This window comes from Pyrenophora tritici-repentis, chromosome 3 (genome assembly GCF_003171515.1).
Source record: "Pyrenophora tritici-repentis strain M4 chromosome 3, whole genome shotgun sequence".
Classification (NCBI taxonomy): Eukaryota; Fungi; Ascomycota; class Dothideomycetes; order Pleosporales; family Pleosporaceae; genus Pyrenophora; species Pyrenophora tritici-repentis.
In genome coordinates this window covers 451,856-471,171 of record NC_089392.1, presented here as the reverse complement: position 1 = coordinate 471,171, position 19,316 = coordinate 451,856, and the positions used below count along the sequence as shown (strand labels likewise).

The window sequence follows — 19,316 nt, the reverse complement described above, 5'->3', positions numbered from 1 at the left end:
TCATAGAGTGCCGGAGAAACGGGTCGCGCTCGCGCTCAATGACTTTTCACTTTATTGTTGTTGGAAGATCATTTCCAGCAAAGGCTCCTCATTCATTACATTCATACGGGCACTATTCTCTTAGTAGTATCCCACGAGTATATGGGTACACTATGTCTGTGGGAGAAGCCTTCATCGGCCGGATGGGGATATCTACCAACTTCATACACTTTCATCAATCAGAAATCTAGACTCCGCAACAATCAATTCAATCCGGTCACTCTCCTAGACCCACTTACCTATCTAGGTAGGGCTTAAACTCCTATAGGTAACTACTAGGCTTAAAGCGGTAATCAATCAATCCAATCTGAACCTTCTAGGACCCACTTAATTGATTGTTGCGGACTGTGCAGAAATCCATCAATGTAAATGCTATTGTATTTTATACTTATCAAATCCATGGACCGCTAGCGGAATAACTTCTTGGAGTGATTCCCACGCAGGTGTGATGAATCAAGTATACAACTAGACTCACGTCATGCTGCATGAACACTGTGAGAATCACTCTAGGGTCACCATCACAGCATTCAAGCAAATATTGATGATAGATATTACGTTACTCTTATCACTTGTCCACAATGCAGTCATTTGAGAATATACAGAAGTATACTCTCTGTCAGACTATCCACTATATATACCTTCATGCTACAACTGCAGGAAGGTCGGCCTTTTTGTAGTTCGACACTCTCTTCACTGGGTGAATAAAGTTTGACTTATACATGTATTCAGCAGCATTCATTTGCTGATCGCCATTCAAACTTGTACCTCCCTCGGCGAAGATGTTTTAATATGCTGACAGTAAAGACGCTCCGCACACACGGTGAATGTCTTCCGTTCACTGACACTTCAGGCGACACAGTGATATTCAAACTTCTCATTGAATGAAGGTGCCTATTCAAGTGGCAGAGGTGCGCACGTGCTCTAGCCCTAGTATATATTGCCATATTCCGCATGTATCCTTTCTATAATACCTCGATTCGAAGCCAACGTAAAACTGACACGTCTTTCTCAGCCTTCCCATACTATCTCTAAGCAGCCAGCATACGACACACAGTTCATACCTTTCCCAAAATGTCCACAGGTCCCACCATGACCATGACCATGACCTCAATCTCTCCAACAACCACCGCCCACACACCATCCCCACCTCCATATCCGTTTCCACCCCCCTCATCCTCCTCAAAATTCGACTGGATCTGCCTAACCTGCACCAACATCAACATCAACGGCGTCCTCTCCCCCAAAGGCCACCTAACCGCCCACTGCACCTACTGCCTCCCAGAATCAAAACCCATGCGCATGCTCCTAAACCGCGATGACGAAATGATTTATAAAAACACGAATACCGCGAGTTGTGGTAACACGTCGACGGCGCAGATGGGTGCGTTGCCTAGACGGCCTACGGGGTTGAGGGATGAGGAGGACAAGGGCGGGTTTGTGAGAAGGCCTACGACGCCGAAGGTTAAGGATGGAAATGGGGATGTGAAAATTAGGGTGCTGAGGCGGAGTACGGCGCTTGAGGGTGGGGAGGTAAAGAGGGGGGTTTTGAGGAGGAGTTCTACAATGTCGATTCGTGCGGCGGTGAAGAGGGTGGAGAGTTGGAAGGGGGTGTGGGGGGTTGGGAAGTAGGGGATTGGCGTTTTATAGTTTCTTGAGGACAGGATTGCTAGGAGTTTTTGCATTTTGTTTTCAATACGTTCTTGTTGCGATATCTTGGGAAGATGTTTTACGGCACGCCCGTTGATGTTAGGATGATATCACGTTGAGATGATCTACTCTGCTCCACAATGTTTGAGCACACACGGGAACTGCTATTCGACCAACATTATTCTTTTGATCATAAACTGCACAGTGTGTACATGACTCTCTTTATTCGTTACTCATACTTGAATCGTGAGTCACATGAAGATAAGTCTATGCGACGTCGTTGCACTCACCAAGCGCATCATCATAATTCAATATCCTCCATCACTGTATAAATTCACCACTGACATAAGTAAACGATGATATATTCAAGTCGCTCTTCACCTTCACAGAGACCATGTCCATGGAGCCTACCTCAACGACTGCTATGACCGACGTAAGTGACAACGCCAGGTCTGTTGTCTTGCAGCTGATGATTTAAGACGAAACATTTGCCAGAAGACCCATAAATGGCAGCATATTTGGCGAGAATTTGGGTGATAAGTTCGACACGACCACTCAACCTGACAACACCGGTCGCGATACTCAAACTGGCCACCATCCTCGAGGGGACCCAAATGACACTAGAGATGCTTTGCAGCCTAAAACGACGGAATTCACGCCTGGTGGTTATATTGACAAACCATGTAGCCCATGGGAAAAGCTTGGATATACGAGGGCTATTGGTAATAATGCCAAAGAAGCTGCGGAAGTGACTCCTGGGCTACCTTCCCAATTACTACCTCGTTCAGATGTATTTAAACATGTGTCACGAAAAGCAGTGTCGCAAGGCCAGCAAACCACGGGATCAGTGAACAGGGCCAAGAATAATTTCGGAAAGAAGGATAGAAGATGCTGTATCATACTTTGAGATTCTGACGAAGGAATGCGACATATAGAATACTCATCCGGTTAGAATATAAGCATTGTGCAAAATGCGTCCGTTCCGAGATAACAGCACATTGTGAATTCTATGCGTGCAGCTCATCTTTCCAATCACACAATGCTGCTCTTCCCCAACGCCAAACTGTGAATTCACATATTTCGTACCCGCCACCACCCACACTGTATACATGCCATGGACCGTGTGAGCTAACACCGACGGCATACCTATTTCTATAAGTAAGACCATATCGTACCCCCTTTCCACAAATCATCTCCTCACCACCTCAACACTTCACCATATCTCTACATCAATCACAATGACTTGGCTCTGCTGTACCTGTGGCGCTACCAACTCTGGCGATGGCGCCAGCCCCACTGACGTCACCGTTATGATGCCTTGCCGTGGGTGCAACCACACATGTTGTTGGAGCTGCGGTCCTACGCCGCCTGTCAAACGCTAGCAAGGGTGGTTTGTGTGGTTTCGATCATTGCATGCTCGCCAGGCCAGGATAGATGACTATGAGGAGTTTTTGATTTTAGTTTTAATTTTAGGATACCGACGGAAGATCGCTGTATAGCATCTCCGGGATCCTCAGCGAATGCAATGTTTTTTGATTACAAGTATTATTAGAAGTGCCCCATATTTGACCCTCATGATGTGAAGTTAAAAGAAGCAAAACGCAAAGTAACCAAACCGTTCCTCACCCATACTATCGGGCCCTGGCGATTCAGAGCGAGAAGAAGCAAGCAAGCAACATCGTCAAGGGCAGACCAGGGGCCACACAACCTACCCCGCAAAACATACCTCCAGGGGATCCCGAGTCATGCTAGCGCAAACCGATCTGCAACCTTATCTTGGCGCTTGCCGGTACATGCGACCTACCCAAACACCCAGCTACGGGAGTCTAGCGACCCTGCTGGCCCATCTTGGATCTGGATGAAGCGGTGGCTTGCATCCTAAAGGATCGCCGCCATGTATATTTTCCGCGGGCATGGGGATATGGCAAATGTGTGACTGACGCATAAGTTACCCCGCGTCACATGTGTGACTCCAACGTAGTAATGGTAGACAGACGTCTGGTGATACAAAGGCCATCAACACCACAGCAGTACTCACTCATCCACGCAAACTCTGTAGATTCGGTAATCGAAAATGCCTCTCACCGTGCACCGGGATGTCGGCTCCGTCCCCGGCTCCGGTTCCCGCCACACTTCAACGCACATCTGCGACGTCTTACGCCACAAATGGCGACGAAACCCATATCATCGGGTATTTTTATCACGACCAGGTCACACATGACCGGGTATTGCATTAAGAGCTCATACTGAGCCACAGTCATTCGACCCGTTTAGCCCGGCACACCAGCTGTGCCTCTTCGGGGTGGCAAAGGGGGGGGGGTATGATGTGAGGGGATAAGGCAAAGGGTTGGCATATGTTGGTGGCTTGATGTTCTTGCGATGCCATTGGGAATAAAAGGCGGATGATTGCGGCACGGGTCTCATGTAATGCAATGCGTTAGCTCACGTTGAGGTGCAGAATAAGCGCACGGTACTGTGGCGTGGACCCTTGAGCGTGTCGGAGATTTTGGGGTGGGAGAGAAAAGAAAAATCCTGCCGCGTCTGCCTGACCAAAGGGGTGGACAGAAAAGGGAAGAAACGGGAAGCCTTATCCGAGGGGATGAGAAGAGAAAATAAAGATTTCGATTCAAGATCAACTGAGTCGTGGGAAGAAAGAAGGGCCTGTGATCCGCCGATCTGCCCGTTGATACAAAGATTTCGGGGTCCACCCATCGAAACGCAACGGCCGAAACCTGGGCAAACTGAGATGTTGCACGGCTTCTAGTAGCCCTACCATGGTCCTGCCAAACATGGCATTCTACGCCGCGGATGCGCGACAGAAGCTGTCTCAGGCCCCATTATCCTTGAAATCGTATCGCATGAATGGTTGCGCGTCGATCCAAGATCGCTCTGGGCCTTGACAGATATCTGCGCTTCAGGCATAATGGTCCAAGAGAAAGGAAATCGGAGTAAAGGAGTGGCGCAGTGTTTAAAAAATAAAAATAAAGGTCTGCACGCCATTGAGGGTATTTCCTATCCAAGTGTCAAAACAAGGATGCTAAAACAAAGAATGTCCATTCGCTGGAATGAAACTGGTAAGAGACCGGCAGTATTACCCTCCCATTCCCATTCTAGGGCCCACAGTGGGCGTAAAATAAGAGAAAAGTGAAACTATATTTTCACTGTATTCCAAAGAGTGTATAAACAGGGCGGGTGTCTTTAGGTCCGCCTAATGCGTCTAGCATTGGTGTTGTTGCATTATAGCGGCGGGAGCTTGCCGGCGAGCTCCACGTACCGCGGCCAGGTGTTGGTGAAGACGAGGTATTTGATGCTCGAGAAGGCGGGGTCGAACACATTCTCGGTGAAGTCGCTCGGTACAATGCTCCTTGTGCTCGCTGTTGATGATGTAGTGGTGTTGCTCTCCATACTGGCTGGTCGGCTTAGAGTGTCCTCCCACGGGCACACGACCTCCCTAGCAGCGTTGGATGAGCTCTCGGGAGTCTGACTGCGTGGCATGTAAGGGTCAAACTCCACGTCCTGAAACGTTGTTTGCAAGTTCTTGAAGATCCTGTACTCAATGTTGATCGGTGACTCGGCCGTGAATGGGTTGATGAGGGCATAGAAGATGAGCGACGCCTCTGTGAACATTTGGCGTCTTTGCGCAGTAGTGACGACCTTCAGGCAGCCCCACTTCTTCTTGAAGTTGCGGACTTCGCGGAGGAAGATGCAGTTCTCGGCGGTGAACTCACGTGCTGCAGCCCATGCGATGAGGGGTTCGATGTTTTGATCAATGGTGAATTCAAGGGCTTGCATAGAACCCTTGGACCTCATCTCTTTGCTGCAGATGCCGATGATTTCCTTTTCGTTGTGCTCAATGGACGAGTCGTTGGAAATGGTCGATGTAAGTGACTCGGTCGAAGATATCGATGATCGTCGTTGTGGTCGCGTCCTGATTGCACCACGGAGAGGGATGAGAAGCAAGACTTGCTGACAAACCACCAATGATGGGATGAACCTGACAATAAGATTAGCAGGTGAGCAGGCGGTAACCTTGAGGGTGCACTCACCATCCAGCTGGTGCAAAAAACTTGTTGATAACTTCGACTCCTGTCCAGTTTGAGTAGGTAAAGGCAATCCAAAGCGGTGTTCCTGGGAGGCTACATAGAAGGTCAGTGTGTGAATGGAGTTGAATGGCGAGTCCCCTTACCCAGCAATAATGGCAAGTCTCGTTTGCCAGGCCCATGAATGGACGTCCTTGATATCGCGGATCTTCCAGAGAATCCATGGACCGACAAGCATAGTCCAGAACAGTTGCACAAAGATGGAGGGGATCCATTCAAATCCTCTTCGGCACTTGTGGAAGTCGGCCGGCTCTCCAAAGAAGCCATAGCCCGCATGAAAACGGCGCGAACCGAAGAACAGCAGGATGGCAGGGAAGAACTATTGTTGTTAGGATAATGGGTTGACTTATCATGTGAAATACATACCGAGAGCGTCAGTCCAACCAGGGTACCAAGGTAGACTTTCCTTGCTGCATCGAGATCGAACCATGCTTGAATCAGGCCTCGAGGGGTATATGAGATGCGCTTCTTGCGCGCACCTTCCAAGAAATTGCGCGTCATTCGCCGCTGACTCTCATAGGCAGTGAGTACCTTGGCGTTGCAAGCTGGCAAGCGTTAGCACGTACTGTATGGGGTGAAGAAAAAAAATACCTTGGAAGAAAGCCATTCCTGAGGGAAGAAACACAGACATTATCCAGAATTCTGCAGCACACGGGAAGAGGCCATTCCACGGGTAAACAAGCAGGACCAGGACGAGATAGATGTGAAGCATCAGTACTGCGGCGAAGACGACTTGGATATTCCTTAGCCGCACGCAAAACGCCTGGCGGTATCGGTGAAGCAAGTATAGCTCTGTGAGTAGCACAAACGTGTATGTTATGGCAACGACTATGTAGCCGATCCCAAGAGGGTCGACGTTGGGTTTGTTCGAGCCATCCAGTGACCGTGGACGCAGAACGGGCGGCATCGTGACCATGCTGCGTGTATACCGAACAGGTGTGAAAGTTTCGAATGATGGCCGACGAGGTATGAGGATTTGACAGTCAGACTCCCCCTCTTACTTAATAGAACGAATGTGGGTACGTGTGACGGAAGGAATGGAGGACATCAGGTACCGTGAAAACGGGACAGGTCATGCAAAGGTCACATAAGCGAAGAGAGCGGCACACAAGTACTGGGGAGGGCGGGAAGACGTAAGAAGTATTAAGAGTGCCTCGCACAGGGGCCAGGTCCTGGGCAGGAAGCCAACGGGAACAGTTTACGAGCGGCATGGACGTGGTCTGAGCGGCAAGGGATTCCTCGATGGTACATGATCGGATACTGCCGAGTCAGAGCGACCGTATCGTTCCTAGTGTTACGGAAAGGTACAGTCTGCAGGGAGAAACGCGTGAATAGAGCGCCATGGCAAAGATATGTGCGACAAGGCCGGCCGCCATGGAGACACAGGTTGCTACCTTGCCATAGTGCTGCGAGCATCACTTGATGCCACGCCGCAGTCAAGGTTGGCCGCCGCCGCCCAGCATCCAACATGTACATCCATGCCTGGTGGGGCGATACAGCAAGCAAATGGCGGTTGGGATAATCCGTCGTGTTGTGTTGTGTGAGTCGTGTTGGGCCGTGTAAGTGGTGGATGATGGGGTCGGGGATCGCGCTATGGTGGGTGCTGCTGCATCGTCGCATCCGAAACCAGACGGCCGCCGTTTCGCAGCCCGGGAGCTTCCCAGACCATGACCATATCATCAATCGTTCCCAGGCGCTCGGATGCATCTGGACGCGCTACATCCCTTCGCCGCCGACAGCCCGGCTTCTAGTTGTTGTTGCATCCTTCTTAGCTAAACGGCGTCGTGCTGTCATCGGCACGGCGCATCGTCATGCTGCATTGCGCTGCATGCACACCTGCTACGCCAGCACTGTCGTCGACATGTCTCGACATGTCGATACGGCTTCAACATACGACTACGGGACCTATACCCGCGGCTTAACCGTTTCAGTTTCGATTCGGCCCTCTTTCTAACTATTGTCCGGATCCAAAATCTGACGTTCATGCGTTCCCTCTCCTTTGCAATTCCGGCACGCTGAAAACATTGCCCTGTCAGTCTTGCACCGGTTTCACGTCATTTCTTCTAGAACCTGATGCGTGCCTGTGCGTGCCTGTCGTCCATGTCCAAGGGACTGTCAGAAGCTGCCCGCCGAGCACAGCGTCCCTTCGGGCTTCCTTCCCCGACTGACTCAATGCAAATCCCCCGGAAACGCCTCCAAGCAAGGCAAGCTTGATCGGACCAGCCTAGCTGATGTGGGGAAGCGTGCGGTGAGACAAGCAATGTCGTTCCCACCGCCGCCCTTCAAAGCTTCCCCTATCAATGCTTGCCTACCTTCTCCGACCATAGAGTCTAGGAACCCTTCCTTCCGCAGTCTGTCGTGCACCCAGTCAGACACATGGCTCCCCGCATACGATAAAGCACATTTCCGCATTACGACAAGCCACCACTCTGCGAACATGATCCTCTACAAGGGGCTTATTGCGAGTCTACTGATCGTGTAACCTTCAGCTCAAATCAAAACACATACAGTGCTGCCACAAACGTCATGTTGAGCATGTCAGTAGCTGTGGCTACCCGCCAACCCGGATTCCCCTACCGTTGTGGTGTGACAGGTCTTGTGGGTATCGAAATTGCCCTGCGTAGCATTGCGAGATCAACAATCCAGCCCTTACAAGGACAAGGTTCATGGCTGAATGGATGGTACCTTACTGCTCGACACGGAATCGATTTGCACGCGTGGTACGTACGCACTCGCAAAAGCGGTCCGTAATCGGGTATCAACAATCAACAACCGCTGCAAGCAGGCTTTCTGGATACTGATGACATCGTAAAGCAGTTCACGAACACGGAAGAACATGGTTGATTGACTACGGCATCTTGGACGGTCGCGCAAAAGCTAAAGATAGGAGACGGAAGAATCGAGAACCGCTTCTCTAGGTGCCCATGTGTATATCACTATCAGTATAGGTCCTTTAGAGTCATGTCGCACCCGGAAGTCACCTTTAGGAAAGTCGGATCCAGCGGCGGTACCGTACGGAAAATTAACCCGGCGCAGTACACATGGTCGTTTGATCGTCTTCCAGGATCATGTCAGCAATTCGTCCTCTCAACTCCGCCTCACTACTTCACAACCTTGAAAACACGAAAGAGTATATAAAGTTCATGCTTAGCCAACGTCATAAGGATCAGGCCAATACCGTTACAGTACCGTCGCAGTAGTGATTTGCACATACGATTGGCTTGTCGGACGGGTGACTGGCTGCGACACTGAATACGTAGTTGAATACGTAGTCAGGGCTAGAATTCCAACGGGCTTTTTGCGGTCGCTCGTCTTGTTGAAGGATCTATCGGAAACATAAACGCGCTGATCAATGTTTCGACTAGGCTCGTATTTCTTCGAGTTCTGGAGCAAGCCCCACAACGATCAGCACACTTTACCCAAAGCGCGATGAAAATGGTTCTTGGCGAGAACGTGTTTTTACTGGGGTAGACGTGGTAGTAGGATCGTAAGTCAGTACTCGGAATGCGAAGGGAATGCGAAAACGGGTCCAAGAATATTGGGCACGAAGTGCACAACTTGGCTTGTGCATAAGTACATGTGATTTTATTCATGCTGCACGTGACCTGTGCAAAGTCTGGGCGGCGTCCGAGACGTCAAGCTAACCGAACCCCATCTACAATGACATTCAGGTATATCATGCATCTTAATAAACATCTCTAATTCATTGCTAACGTTCGTCGAGGTATCCAGACAATAGTCCGAGTTGCCAAATATTCCATTTGCGTACCAAGCTCAAAACCGCACTCGGCATTTCTGCGGTAGCAATAGCCTTCAATGGCACGAGTGAGGATGTCTATTTACATAACTCAGCGGCAAAATTGAGCAACTATGGTGAATTTTGTACAATCCGCCATAATCTGCTGTTCTCCCGGCTTCGCTTCTGTCTTGTTTCGGCGCTGCTCTCGGAGGCTTTGTTGGAGGACCGATAGAGCAGTATCTTGGCTGGCAGTGGATCTTTTGGATCCAACTTATACTCGGTATAAGCACAGAAGCGCTGCATATGCTGATCATGAAGGAGACACGAGCTACAGCCTTGCTTGACCAGGCTGCGAAGAAGTGAGGGAGAGAAGGAGATGAATTTTTTTACGGGCCCAACGAAAGTAAGAGCTGGAAGAAATGGTTCCATCCGAAAGCCATGCCAGCCATATTTCAAACCTACTATGCTCTTCTGAGATATTAGGTCTTTGAGAAGTGGCTATTCATGCTAACGGTCATTCTTCTGGTCGTTGTTGTGTTAGCAGTCTCATACGTCATTGGTTACTTCGCCTTCTTCCCCGCCACAATTCTCGACGCAGCAAGAGGAAACAGCTCGAACTTCAAGCTCGCTTTAAGCCTCTTCATACCACATTATACTCCTTCCTGTAGCACTACTCATTTGTGCATTCGTCGCAGCTGGATCGCCACTCCACTGACTCTCCGTCATCGTGGCTTTTGTTCTCGTCGGCATCGCAAACTTCATCCTCTACTACACCACGATTGATTACTCGCTGCCTGTGATCCATACAGCGTGTTGCCACAGGTTGTAAAGGTTTCATGGGAACTTCCTCACCTGCATATGCGCTTCACATTAGGATTTTGTCCACAAACTCAGTATTCGGAGAAACGTCCATAGAAAGGTGACTGCTTTCATTTTGGCGACAAAAAGTTCGAGGATCGCCTGAATAGGCAGAGCATCCGTGAGACACAGCGGAGGGCGTTCCCTGATGCGATTCTCTCGCTACGTAGTGGTGTTCTAGAGTCGCGAACCGCGGCGGATTCCGCGTCCATGCGCCATGATGTCATGTGGACGAGCTAAGAGCTTTCACCCACAGAGCCGCATACACCTATACCTCAACCGGTCAGCTACGGTATGATGACCACCATCCAGACCACATCACAAATCTCATTTCTGACGGCAACGATTTACCTCACTTCATCTACGTCGAAATCTGCTGGTCGCCGAGATGGGCCACAACACGTCCATCCGTACGTCTTTGCATGCTTGCTCGCAGAAGAGTTTTTGAAGAATCTTCGAGCCGACATGTTTGCCGCCGCACGCAAGACAAGAGGCCAAGCAATTGAAGCGTTCTCAGAAAGCGTCTTAGCGCTTGAACTTACGGGACCCTTAATCCATTGAACCCACTCTTATTCTCAGCCGCGTGCAGACCTACGGACGTTTTGTCGTTCGAGAGGGTGTGTGCATGGATTAAGCAGTCTAGTTCTGATTTTTCGCTGCACACATGAAGCTTGTCGTCACATAGTCGGACCCACAGGGACGTTGCCGATGAAGAGCACCACAATGCTGTCATACTAGGCTCCACTGCAACACAAACTCCATCACTCCTATCGTCGATGACATTTCCCAGACCGATCTCAACATCAAATTTTAGGCCAATATCCTGCGTGCTGGGTTTTGTAATAATGGAGCCCACGTTGACCGGCACTCTGAGTGGAGGCAGATCACCGACAACGAACTCTGTGGGCAAACGTCATACCGGAGGTGGAGGCCAAATGTGGACTTTTATTGGGTTCAAGAGGACTTCAAAGTCTCAACCCGCATCCAGAGTCTCGTCTCCAGCTTTCTCTCCCCAGACTACCTGAATATGACGGAAAGCGAGTCCAGGCACCCTTCGCTCACACGAGCCGGTTCGCGGCAACTTTCCGAAAAAGATGGTGCTGAAGAGCGCCGACCCAGCTTACCGGCCGATGTGAGCGACGACGAAAAGTCGCGCAACGACGTTGACATTCCCGTCGATCCACAAGGAGTACATCATCCATCCATGGTACCTGACGCAGAAGGGAGGCGCGAATTGAGGGAATGGGAATGCTGGGACAAGCTCGCATACACATGGCCCAAGTGGAAAAAGGCCATGTACCTGGCTTCCATTGCCGGAATTCAGATCAGTATGAATTTTAATACAAGCGTGTATCCGTCGGCCGTCAATCCCATATCGGAACATTTTGGCATCAGCACACAGGCGGCGCGAGTTGGGCAGATGATATATCTCGTCTTCTACTCATTTGGTTGCGAACTGTGGGCTCCATGGAGCGAGGAATTTGGCAGATGGCCCATTCTACAGCTCAGCATGTTTCTCATCAACATTTGGGAGATTCCATGCTCGGTAGCCCCGAATTTCGGGACGATTGTTGTCTGCAGAGCTTTGGTAAGTGCTCCACGGATGTTGACCTTATGCGATACTAACTTTCATCTAGGGTGGTCTTTCTACCGCAGGAGGTAGTGTCACTCTCGGCCTCATCGCAGATATGTACGAGCCAGAGACTCAACACTGGCCCCTATGCTTTATCGTACTGTCCTCGACAATCGGAACCAGTATTGGTGGTGTTATCGGTGGTCCGATCGAACGCTGTAGGTTTCACCTTCTCACTACTATACGAGCCAACGACTGACATTTCATCATTCAGTCCTCACATGGAGATGGAACTTTTGGATCCAATTGATCTTCGGCGTTGTCGTACAGGCCGTGCATTTCTTTATGCCCGAGAGTCGAGCCACCATCCTCATCGACCGCGAAGCGAAGCGACGTCGCGAAACAGGCGAAGACCCTAACGTATACGGACCGAACGAACTCAAGAAGCCTCGAATCTCGCTCAAGGAGGCGGGCAAAATCTGGCTCCGACCTTTCGAGATGTTCGTCCGCGAACCTATCGTCTTGTTCCTATCGCTGTTATCAGGCTTCTCTGATGCGTTGATCTTCACTTTCCTGGAAGCCTTCAACGTCACTTTCCCGAACAACTTTGGCTTCGGTACCCTGGCCGTGGCATGGGCTTTCATTCCCATTAACGCATCGTACTTCTTTACCTACTTCCTATATTGGCCATGGTTTTGGCGCGATGATCATCTCCGCAAGAAGAATGGCCCAGACTGGATGTCTCCTGAGCGACGTCTCAAGCCCCTTCTTCTGCTAGCGCTTTTCGAACCCATTGGTTTGTTTGGCTTTGCTTGGACTTGTAAGTTGGCCCTCATATCTATACGCACTTTGACTGACTTGGGCTAGGCATGGGTCCTCCACAGACACATTGGATAGCGCCAATGATCTTCTCCTTCCTCGTCGGTCTTGCCAACTTCGCAATCTATTACTCTTCCGTCGACTACATGATCGCCGCCTACGGACCATACTCTGCCTCGGCTACGGGTGGCAACGCTTTTGCTCGCGATTTCCTTGCAGGGATCTCCGCCATGTACGCTACACCGCTATACAACAACCTCGCCGGTTCAAGCCCCCAGAAATCCGAGTATGCGACCACGCTTCTGGCGTGTCTGTCTTGTCTGATTGTGGTTCCCATTTATGTCTTCTACTGGAAGGGACCTCAGATCAGGAAGGCTAGTAAGTTTGCCTCGATACTGGCGGAGGACAGAAAGGCGGAGGGCGTTAGGCGTCTCAGTAAAGCGGATAATCTCCCAGCGTGAGGAATTACCCAGGTATATGTTTACATCAGGAAGGAAATGCATTTGGATTCCGTAGGTATCTTAATGGGGAACTGCATTGGGCTTGTAATGAAAACAAGCCCACAGAGGATCAAGCGTGACATGGGTATATGATTGATGGGTAGACGCATCGACAGAGGGTCGAATACTTCGCGAGCCCAACTGAGGGACTCTAGGTACAAAAATTAATACATCTTTTTTACAGGCTTTTTTGGACTGCACAAGACATGATTTCCTTCTCTAAAAGTTCAAAGGGCACCCCGAGTATTTTTTCCGTATACAGAACTTCTCTAAACTCGGAGATATGTGCCATCCAAGCCCCCAGCCCAAACATCTCACCCCACTCACAAACATGCCCCATCATCAACACCCAATAAGCCAAATAGCCCCAACCCCATAGACCAACGCCCCCGCCACCGCTCCAACACCCAAAACCACCTTCGATGCCACAGACATCTTCTCCCGCCCCTCCTCCCCCCTCTCGTCAGTCTCCCCACCAAACCGCTCCAAATGATACCCATTCGACCCAGCAATCACAACATCAAAATCCCACTCCCTATACCCCCTATTAGCCACACCTTTCCTACGAAACTCCCTGCCCCAAATCGCACACTTGATCAGCGTCCGACTACCCGCCGTCGTACACTCGGGTCCCAGATGAATACTAGGCGAGCGTTCAAAGTAGATGTTGAAACCCTTGCACTCTTGTTCGTGGTCGAGCGACGCATCAGGTGAAGTACGCTCGCTGCCGTAGGCGTTGCAGTGTGCGGCGCAGACGTCTGGGGAGTAGGCTTCCAGCTCATAGTGGCCGAGGTATCCGCGGTCGCTGTATGAGGCTTCGGCGAGGGAGAAGGCGAGGGCGTATGCTGTGGGGAATTTTGGGATGGGGGCTTGGAAGGCGAAGGAGTGGATGGCGGGGGAGTCGTAGAAGGCGCCTGGGGTGTCGGGGGTGGGGTGAGGGCCGTAGCCTGCTGGTTGGGGTGCGCAGTCGCCTTGGGAGTTGTATTGGTAGAGGTCTGTGGGGAGTCTGGGGTGGGGGGTTGTGGTTGTGATCGTTGTGGCTGTGATTGTTGGTGTGGGCGTGGAGATTGAGGGGAGGATGGTGGCTGTGAGGGGACTGAATGGTGTCGTTGAAGGGAGCGTAGCGGCTGCCATGATGGTGAGGGCTGTGAAGTTGGACATTTGGATGGATTGACGGTGCGATAGATTTATGAGTAGGAGAAAGTGATGATAGGAATTTCATTATGGGAGTGTGGTATTCTTTATGCTCCACTTTCGCGCTATGGTAGCGATAGGGATGGGCCAAGGGTACTCAACGCCACTATTACCACTTTTTGGTGGGCACTCAGGGTAAATTGCAGCACCGCATGGGGCAAAAGTTTCATTTGCATTGGAAACTTAGGTAATGAGAGAGTACTCATGTCGGCCGTACGTTGATAAATGGGGTTCAAGTGACCCTGCCCCCACTCCGTGCCCTCTCATCCGCTATAACTCAAGCAAAACTACATCTCCATCTGCTCTGGCCAAGTAAGCGAGAAAGTCCTCCATGCGAGCTCACTAGCTCCTCTAGCTACCGTAAACTCAGGATAGGTAGGCCCAAACAACTCAATCTGAAAACCTGCACTCTTGACAGCTCCATCAACAGCTTCAGCTGCCGCTGACGTGGCAGATTCTCCAGTGAGCAGAACGGTGATGAGTTTTGGGGGTTCCGTGGTTGCATAGCGCCTATGAAGTAGCATAATGATACACACGCGGAGCTGCCTTATTCTCTTTTCAGAGTCTGGATCCGTAGGATCGCCCGGACGAAAGAAGTAGGGGTATGTATAGGTTTCTGGATCCGCGAGATCGTAAGCCTCGCGCATTGATGCTAAGTGAAGAAGCAGTGAAGTGGATGTGTACTCAATGAAGAGCGTTGGTCGTACAGGAAGGGTTAATCCCTCCTTCCTGCACTGGGCTTCATCAATGTAAGATTTGCAAAGGCCCATGCCGTACCCAGCGTAAGCTGAAACGATACTTCGTGGCGGATAAACATGGTTGCCGTTAAGCAGAGGGAGCGATAAGTAGTGGCCAACATCGGAAATGTCTTCAGCGTACAAGCCGGGGAGTGCGGGATATGATATCACAACAGAAGCTACTGTTGCTGGAGGGTGACTCGTTGCCATATCTACCAGAGACCGGGTCAAAGTAGATAGTGTGCCGACGTCTGGAGATGCGGGAAGAAAGACGAGCTTTCGGGCAGATCGAAGCCATTGCCGTGGTTGGTCATTCCATTGATCTTCTATACTCTCGTAAGGTGGACTTTACTTGAATATTAGTCTACCGTATATCAAGAAATTTTCAATGGGAGACTTGCGCAGGATGCGCTGAGGTTTCAAATGAAAGCCGAAACATCATATCTCGATAGTTTTGGTCTCCATCTACTCGTGCGATGTCGCTGAACGAGCCATCATCATTTCGTACAGAAACAGTGCCGTAGCTTGCCGTCAGTGAGAGTCCGAGGATCCTAGACTCTGGAAGTTGGTTCATATTGAAGCGAACGGGATTGAGACGGTCAAAAAAGATAAAGAAGGAGCATAGGAAAACTGAGCAAGATGCGACCAAGAGAAGCCTCGGTGGTGGCATTGTAAGAGATGCGATGGCTGCGCGGAAGGTCGAGAGCATCTTCTCGGATACTTGTTACGGGTATCGGATGCCTACGAGTTGCTTCGCCACATCCTGTGCGTTGTGCAATCTGAATGGGAGGCCTAGGGCGTACTGCGGATGGGCGGCGCTAGTGCTAATGTCGTTAGCGAGGGGGCCAGTGCATATCTACTTTCACTCTAACCTCGCATTCATCCTGAGATTGTGCTCACCGGCCAATGATCCGAGAGCGTCTCATCGGTATCTCCGGCTATTAAATCTTATCATATACATTAGGAGAGCCTCTCAGCTTGTGATCTTACGGATTCAAGGCGTCCTCTACGCCTCATCGCCTGTCATCTCGGCGATCCTACCATCTTCTATACATCGACGCCCTGATGTAATACCAAAGCTATGATATTGACTGGCCTGTAAAGAGACGTCAGATGTGAATAGCTGATGGTTCAGGGCGTAAAATAAGCGCCATCAACCGCTACCTAAGCCGACCGCAATGACATTGCGGCGTGGTAAGGTACCATCTATGTTTATGCTCTAACACGATTAGGCCATAATGGGAACATCATGTGTTAGACGTCATTGTTGTATCCTGCGATGTTAGGAAGTCGTCTCCATATGTCTACGTAACCTAGTCAGTGTAATCTTATATCTATTCATCACTACCATTTCTTTGTTGGTACCCGGATTCTTTATTTCACCATATCCTAGTTTCTCCCAATTACCTTGTTCGAGCTATCAGGTCTCTCCTCATGCATTAATTTCCAAGAACGACGAGATTTAGGATTTCCAGAAAGATCCATGGTCTTCCCCCCGAGCTGCCTTTGAAGTCGCCAGATACGCGGCGCTAAGAGAATCGTTCGCTTCAAGCCTAGTGATGGCGAGGAATACAATGATACTGGCGATAAGGTTCCGTCGCTACGAATATTAAATGGAAGATAAGTAAACTTACCAGACCACTCAACGAAAAGATCATGTCGACCGTCGATAGTTGGCCCACACGCGCCGACCTCTTCTACGTCACCGTTAGATTCTACGGCCATCTTTTCTGCGAACAAGACGTTTAGGGGCCACCAAAACATCTGGTTCTACCTCTCGAATACAGTACAGGCGGCGTATCGGTTTCTTACCACGGACGCGACAACGTACCATCCAGCGATTTTCAAGCCAGACGACCAAGGCGACTACTTCGCCTGTCTAAGATCTGACGGTGTACTAGCCGAACACACAGCACTTGACCTCAACAGTGTACCCAGCAACGTCGGCGACGCTCCCGTAGCAGCGTAATCGGATCTATCAAACTAGCTAGCCCGCCTATTCCGCCCAAACATTAACGGTATGATGGTGTATCGCGATAATATTATGAAAGCTTATGAGGCGTATTCTCCGTGTAGTATGGCAAGATGGTGAGATTGCCATGTCGCTGTCGCCGTGTCGCTAATGTCGCTAATGTCGCCAGATTCGCCAGATTCTCCATCTTAATCTCGCCACAGTGACACTGGCTGGCGACACTGGCTGGCGACACTGGCAGGTGAGCGACATCGGTATGTGGGCGACACGGGCGGGCGACACGGGCGACACGGGCGAATCTAGTAAACCGCCTCGCCAGATTCTAGCGATTATAGAGAATCTGACGAGATGGTGGGTGTAGTATGGCGAGGTCGGTAAGATGGCGAGTCTTGCAACATGGCGATATAAAGAATCTGGTGAGGTGATTCTAGCGAGTATAGAGAACCTGGCGATATGGCGGGTGTATTAAAGCGAGCGTAGTATGGTGGGTGTATTTGACGAGTATATTTGCGCCTAATCCTAGCATTACCATTTTCTATACACATGCTCTTGGAGACTATACGAGTGCTTATACGCTATACCTTACACTAGGCGTAGCGTAAGCTAAGTAACCTTCTATTCTCTAACAATCTAGGGGTACTATGCTCTAATAAGCTATCACAATATGTAAGACCCTCGACCACTAGCCAGAACTTACACATCTATGTGGTATACACCCACTACCTATCGCTAACTCTCCGGTTTCAGTAGGGTCTGCGTAGGCATTGCGCGGCTACATTTCATACTGGCATCGCGTAGTATTTAGCGGTAGAGTTCTTTACGCATTCGGGTTCTCCACAGTACAATAATATGTTGTCGTCGTCAGGTGCGCTGCATACTAGAAAAAGACGCTAGCCTAAAACCGTCCCTACCTTCTACGTCCCCACCTTCCTCACAACCCTTACCCACCTGCTCTTCTTCACACCAACACACTAACTCTACCCTGTGTATGCCGTTGAAATCCTTCAATCCGCGCCGCTCGTGATGCTAGTACCACAATCGTACGACATCGGCTCCTCTCGGCACCTTCCGACCGATCACCTCACACAAAACCACGCCGCGGGTCTCGCCACCAACCGCTATTCTGGGAAAAGTAGTTTTGTGTCTGGTGATGTCTAGAGTCTAGCGGTGAATAGTACGTCGTTATACGTCGTTAATCAAGAGAAATAATCGCGCTTGGGTTACTTAGAGTGTTGGGTGGGCGTGTTGGTGTCACGCAACCATGAGGTCGGTGTCGGAATCGCGGGTGAGAGGTGTGTTATGAGAAGGTTCTTCTACTTCTTGTTCTTCCGCTTCTTATATAAAGATGTAGTATATGTCGTACTGGCTTATTAGTATCACACAATTACACAACATCTCGGCTACTACTTACTGCTACGACAACACTCTTGCATACTGAGGCAACTTAGTCTAACACATCACGAACCTTGATCAACGAAGAAAGCAATCGAGTCAACACAACATCCTCTCACTAGAGCCCTTCACACAACTCAAAGAAGAGTCTACCAAACCTACAAAAATGCCAGCAACACCAAAATCATTCCTCCCCGCCTTCTCCGCTTTCCTCGGTACGTTGCTTCCTCACCCCTCCCTTTCCCCCCCTCTCTTCCCTTCATCCCCACATCCCCGTCCCCCGTCCCCCGTCCCCCTTCTCCTCCCCTCCGTTCCTCTCCCCCTCCTATCCACTCACTAACAAACATCACTCACAGCAATCGGCGTAACATACACAACAATCGTAGCGGCAAAAGAAGGCGCAACAATCGACTCTGCACGAACACGATGGCAGGCGCAACATGCAGCGGCGAGAAACGCGTTATCTGGGGGTGTTGAGGGGGGTGTGAGACACTGAGATGAGAGAGAGAGAGAGCTGTGTAGGGAGATGAGGGTAGGGGAGGGGATGGGATGGGATGGGATGGGGTGAGTGGAGGGTCTAGGTTGTTTTCTTTGTATATATCCACGATAATAGTTGTTTAGTGAAGGTTGAGGGCTACTGGAGAAGATCATATCTCACAAACCCATATCTTAGTCCGTTTAATTCGATACCTCATCTGTTTGTCAGGCCATTTGTCAGCCATTCCCTCCCTCCCTCCGACACTCCC

The 19,316-nt window shown here is 50.2% G+C and overlaps 4 protein-coding genes across 4 annotated transcripts; 1 reads left to right on the top strand and 3 right to left on the bottom strand.

The window, feature by feature from the left end:
* Nucleotides 1-4,923: 4,923 nt before the first annotated feature.
* Nucleotides 4,924-6,693, bottom strand: PtrM4_075620 (uncharacterized protein; the record flags this gene model as incomplete). Its single annotated transcript, XM_001940530.1, has 5 exons — nt 4,924-5,680; nt 5,733-5,822; nt 5,873-6,105; nt 6,153-6,331; nt 6,378-6,693. 5 exons carry the CDS (start codon nt 6,691-6,693, stop codon nt 4,924-4,926), a joined length of 1,575 nt encoding a protein of 524 aa, XP_001940565.1.
* A 4,717-nt stretch (nt 6,694-11,410) lies between these two features.
* On the top strand, nt 11,411-13,236 carry PtrM4_075610 (ProP, Permease major facilitator superfamily; the record flags this gene model as incomplete). Its single annotated transcript, XM_001940529.2, has 4 exons — nt 11,411-11,971; nt 12,021-12,174; nt 12,231-12,776; nt 12,824-13,236. The coding sequence occupies 4 exons, from the start codon at nt 11,411-11,413 to the stop codon at nt 13,234-13,236; spliced, it is 1,674 nt and encodes a 557-aa protein (XP_001940564.2).
* A 551-nt stretch (nt 13,237-13,787) lies between these two features.
* PtrM4_075600 (uncharacterized protein) lies at nt 13,788-14,409 on the bottom strand (the record flags this gene model as incomplete). Its single annotated transcript, XM_066106198.1, has 2 exons — nt 13,788-13,810; nt 13,866-14,409. The coding sequence occupies 2 exons, from the start codon at nt 14,407-14,409 to the stop codon at nt 13,788-13,790; spliced, it is 567 nt and encodes a 188-aa protein (XP_065963136.1).
* Nucleotides 14,410-14,756: 347 nt separating this feature from the next.
* Nucleotides 14,757-15,416, bottom strand: PtrM4_075590 (uncharacterized protein; the record flags this gene model as incomplete). The annotated part of the gene is made up of 1 exon (XM_001940527.1): nt 14,757-15,416. The coding sequence occupies one exon, from the start codon at nt 15,414-15,416 to the stop codon at nt 14,757-14,759; it is 660 nt and encodes a 219-aa protein (XP_001940562.1).
* Nucleotides 15,417-19,316: the final 3,900 nt, after the last annotated feature.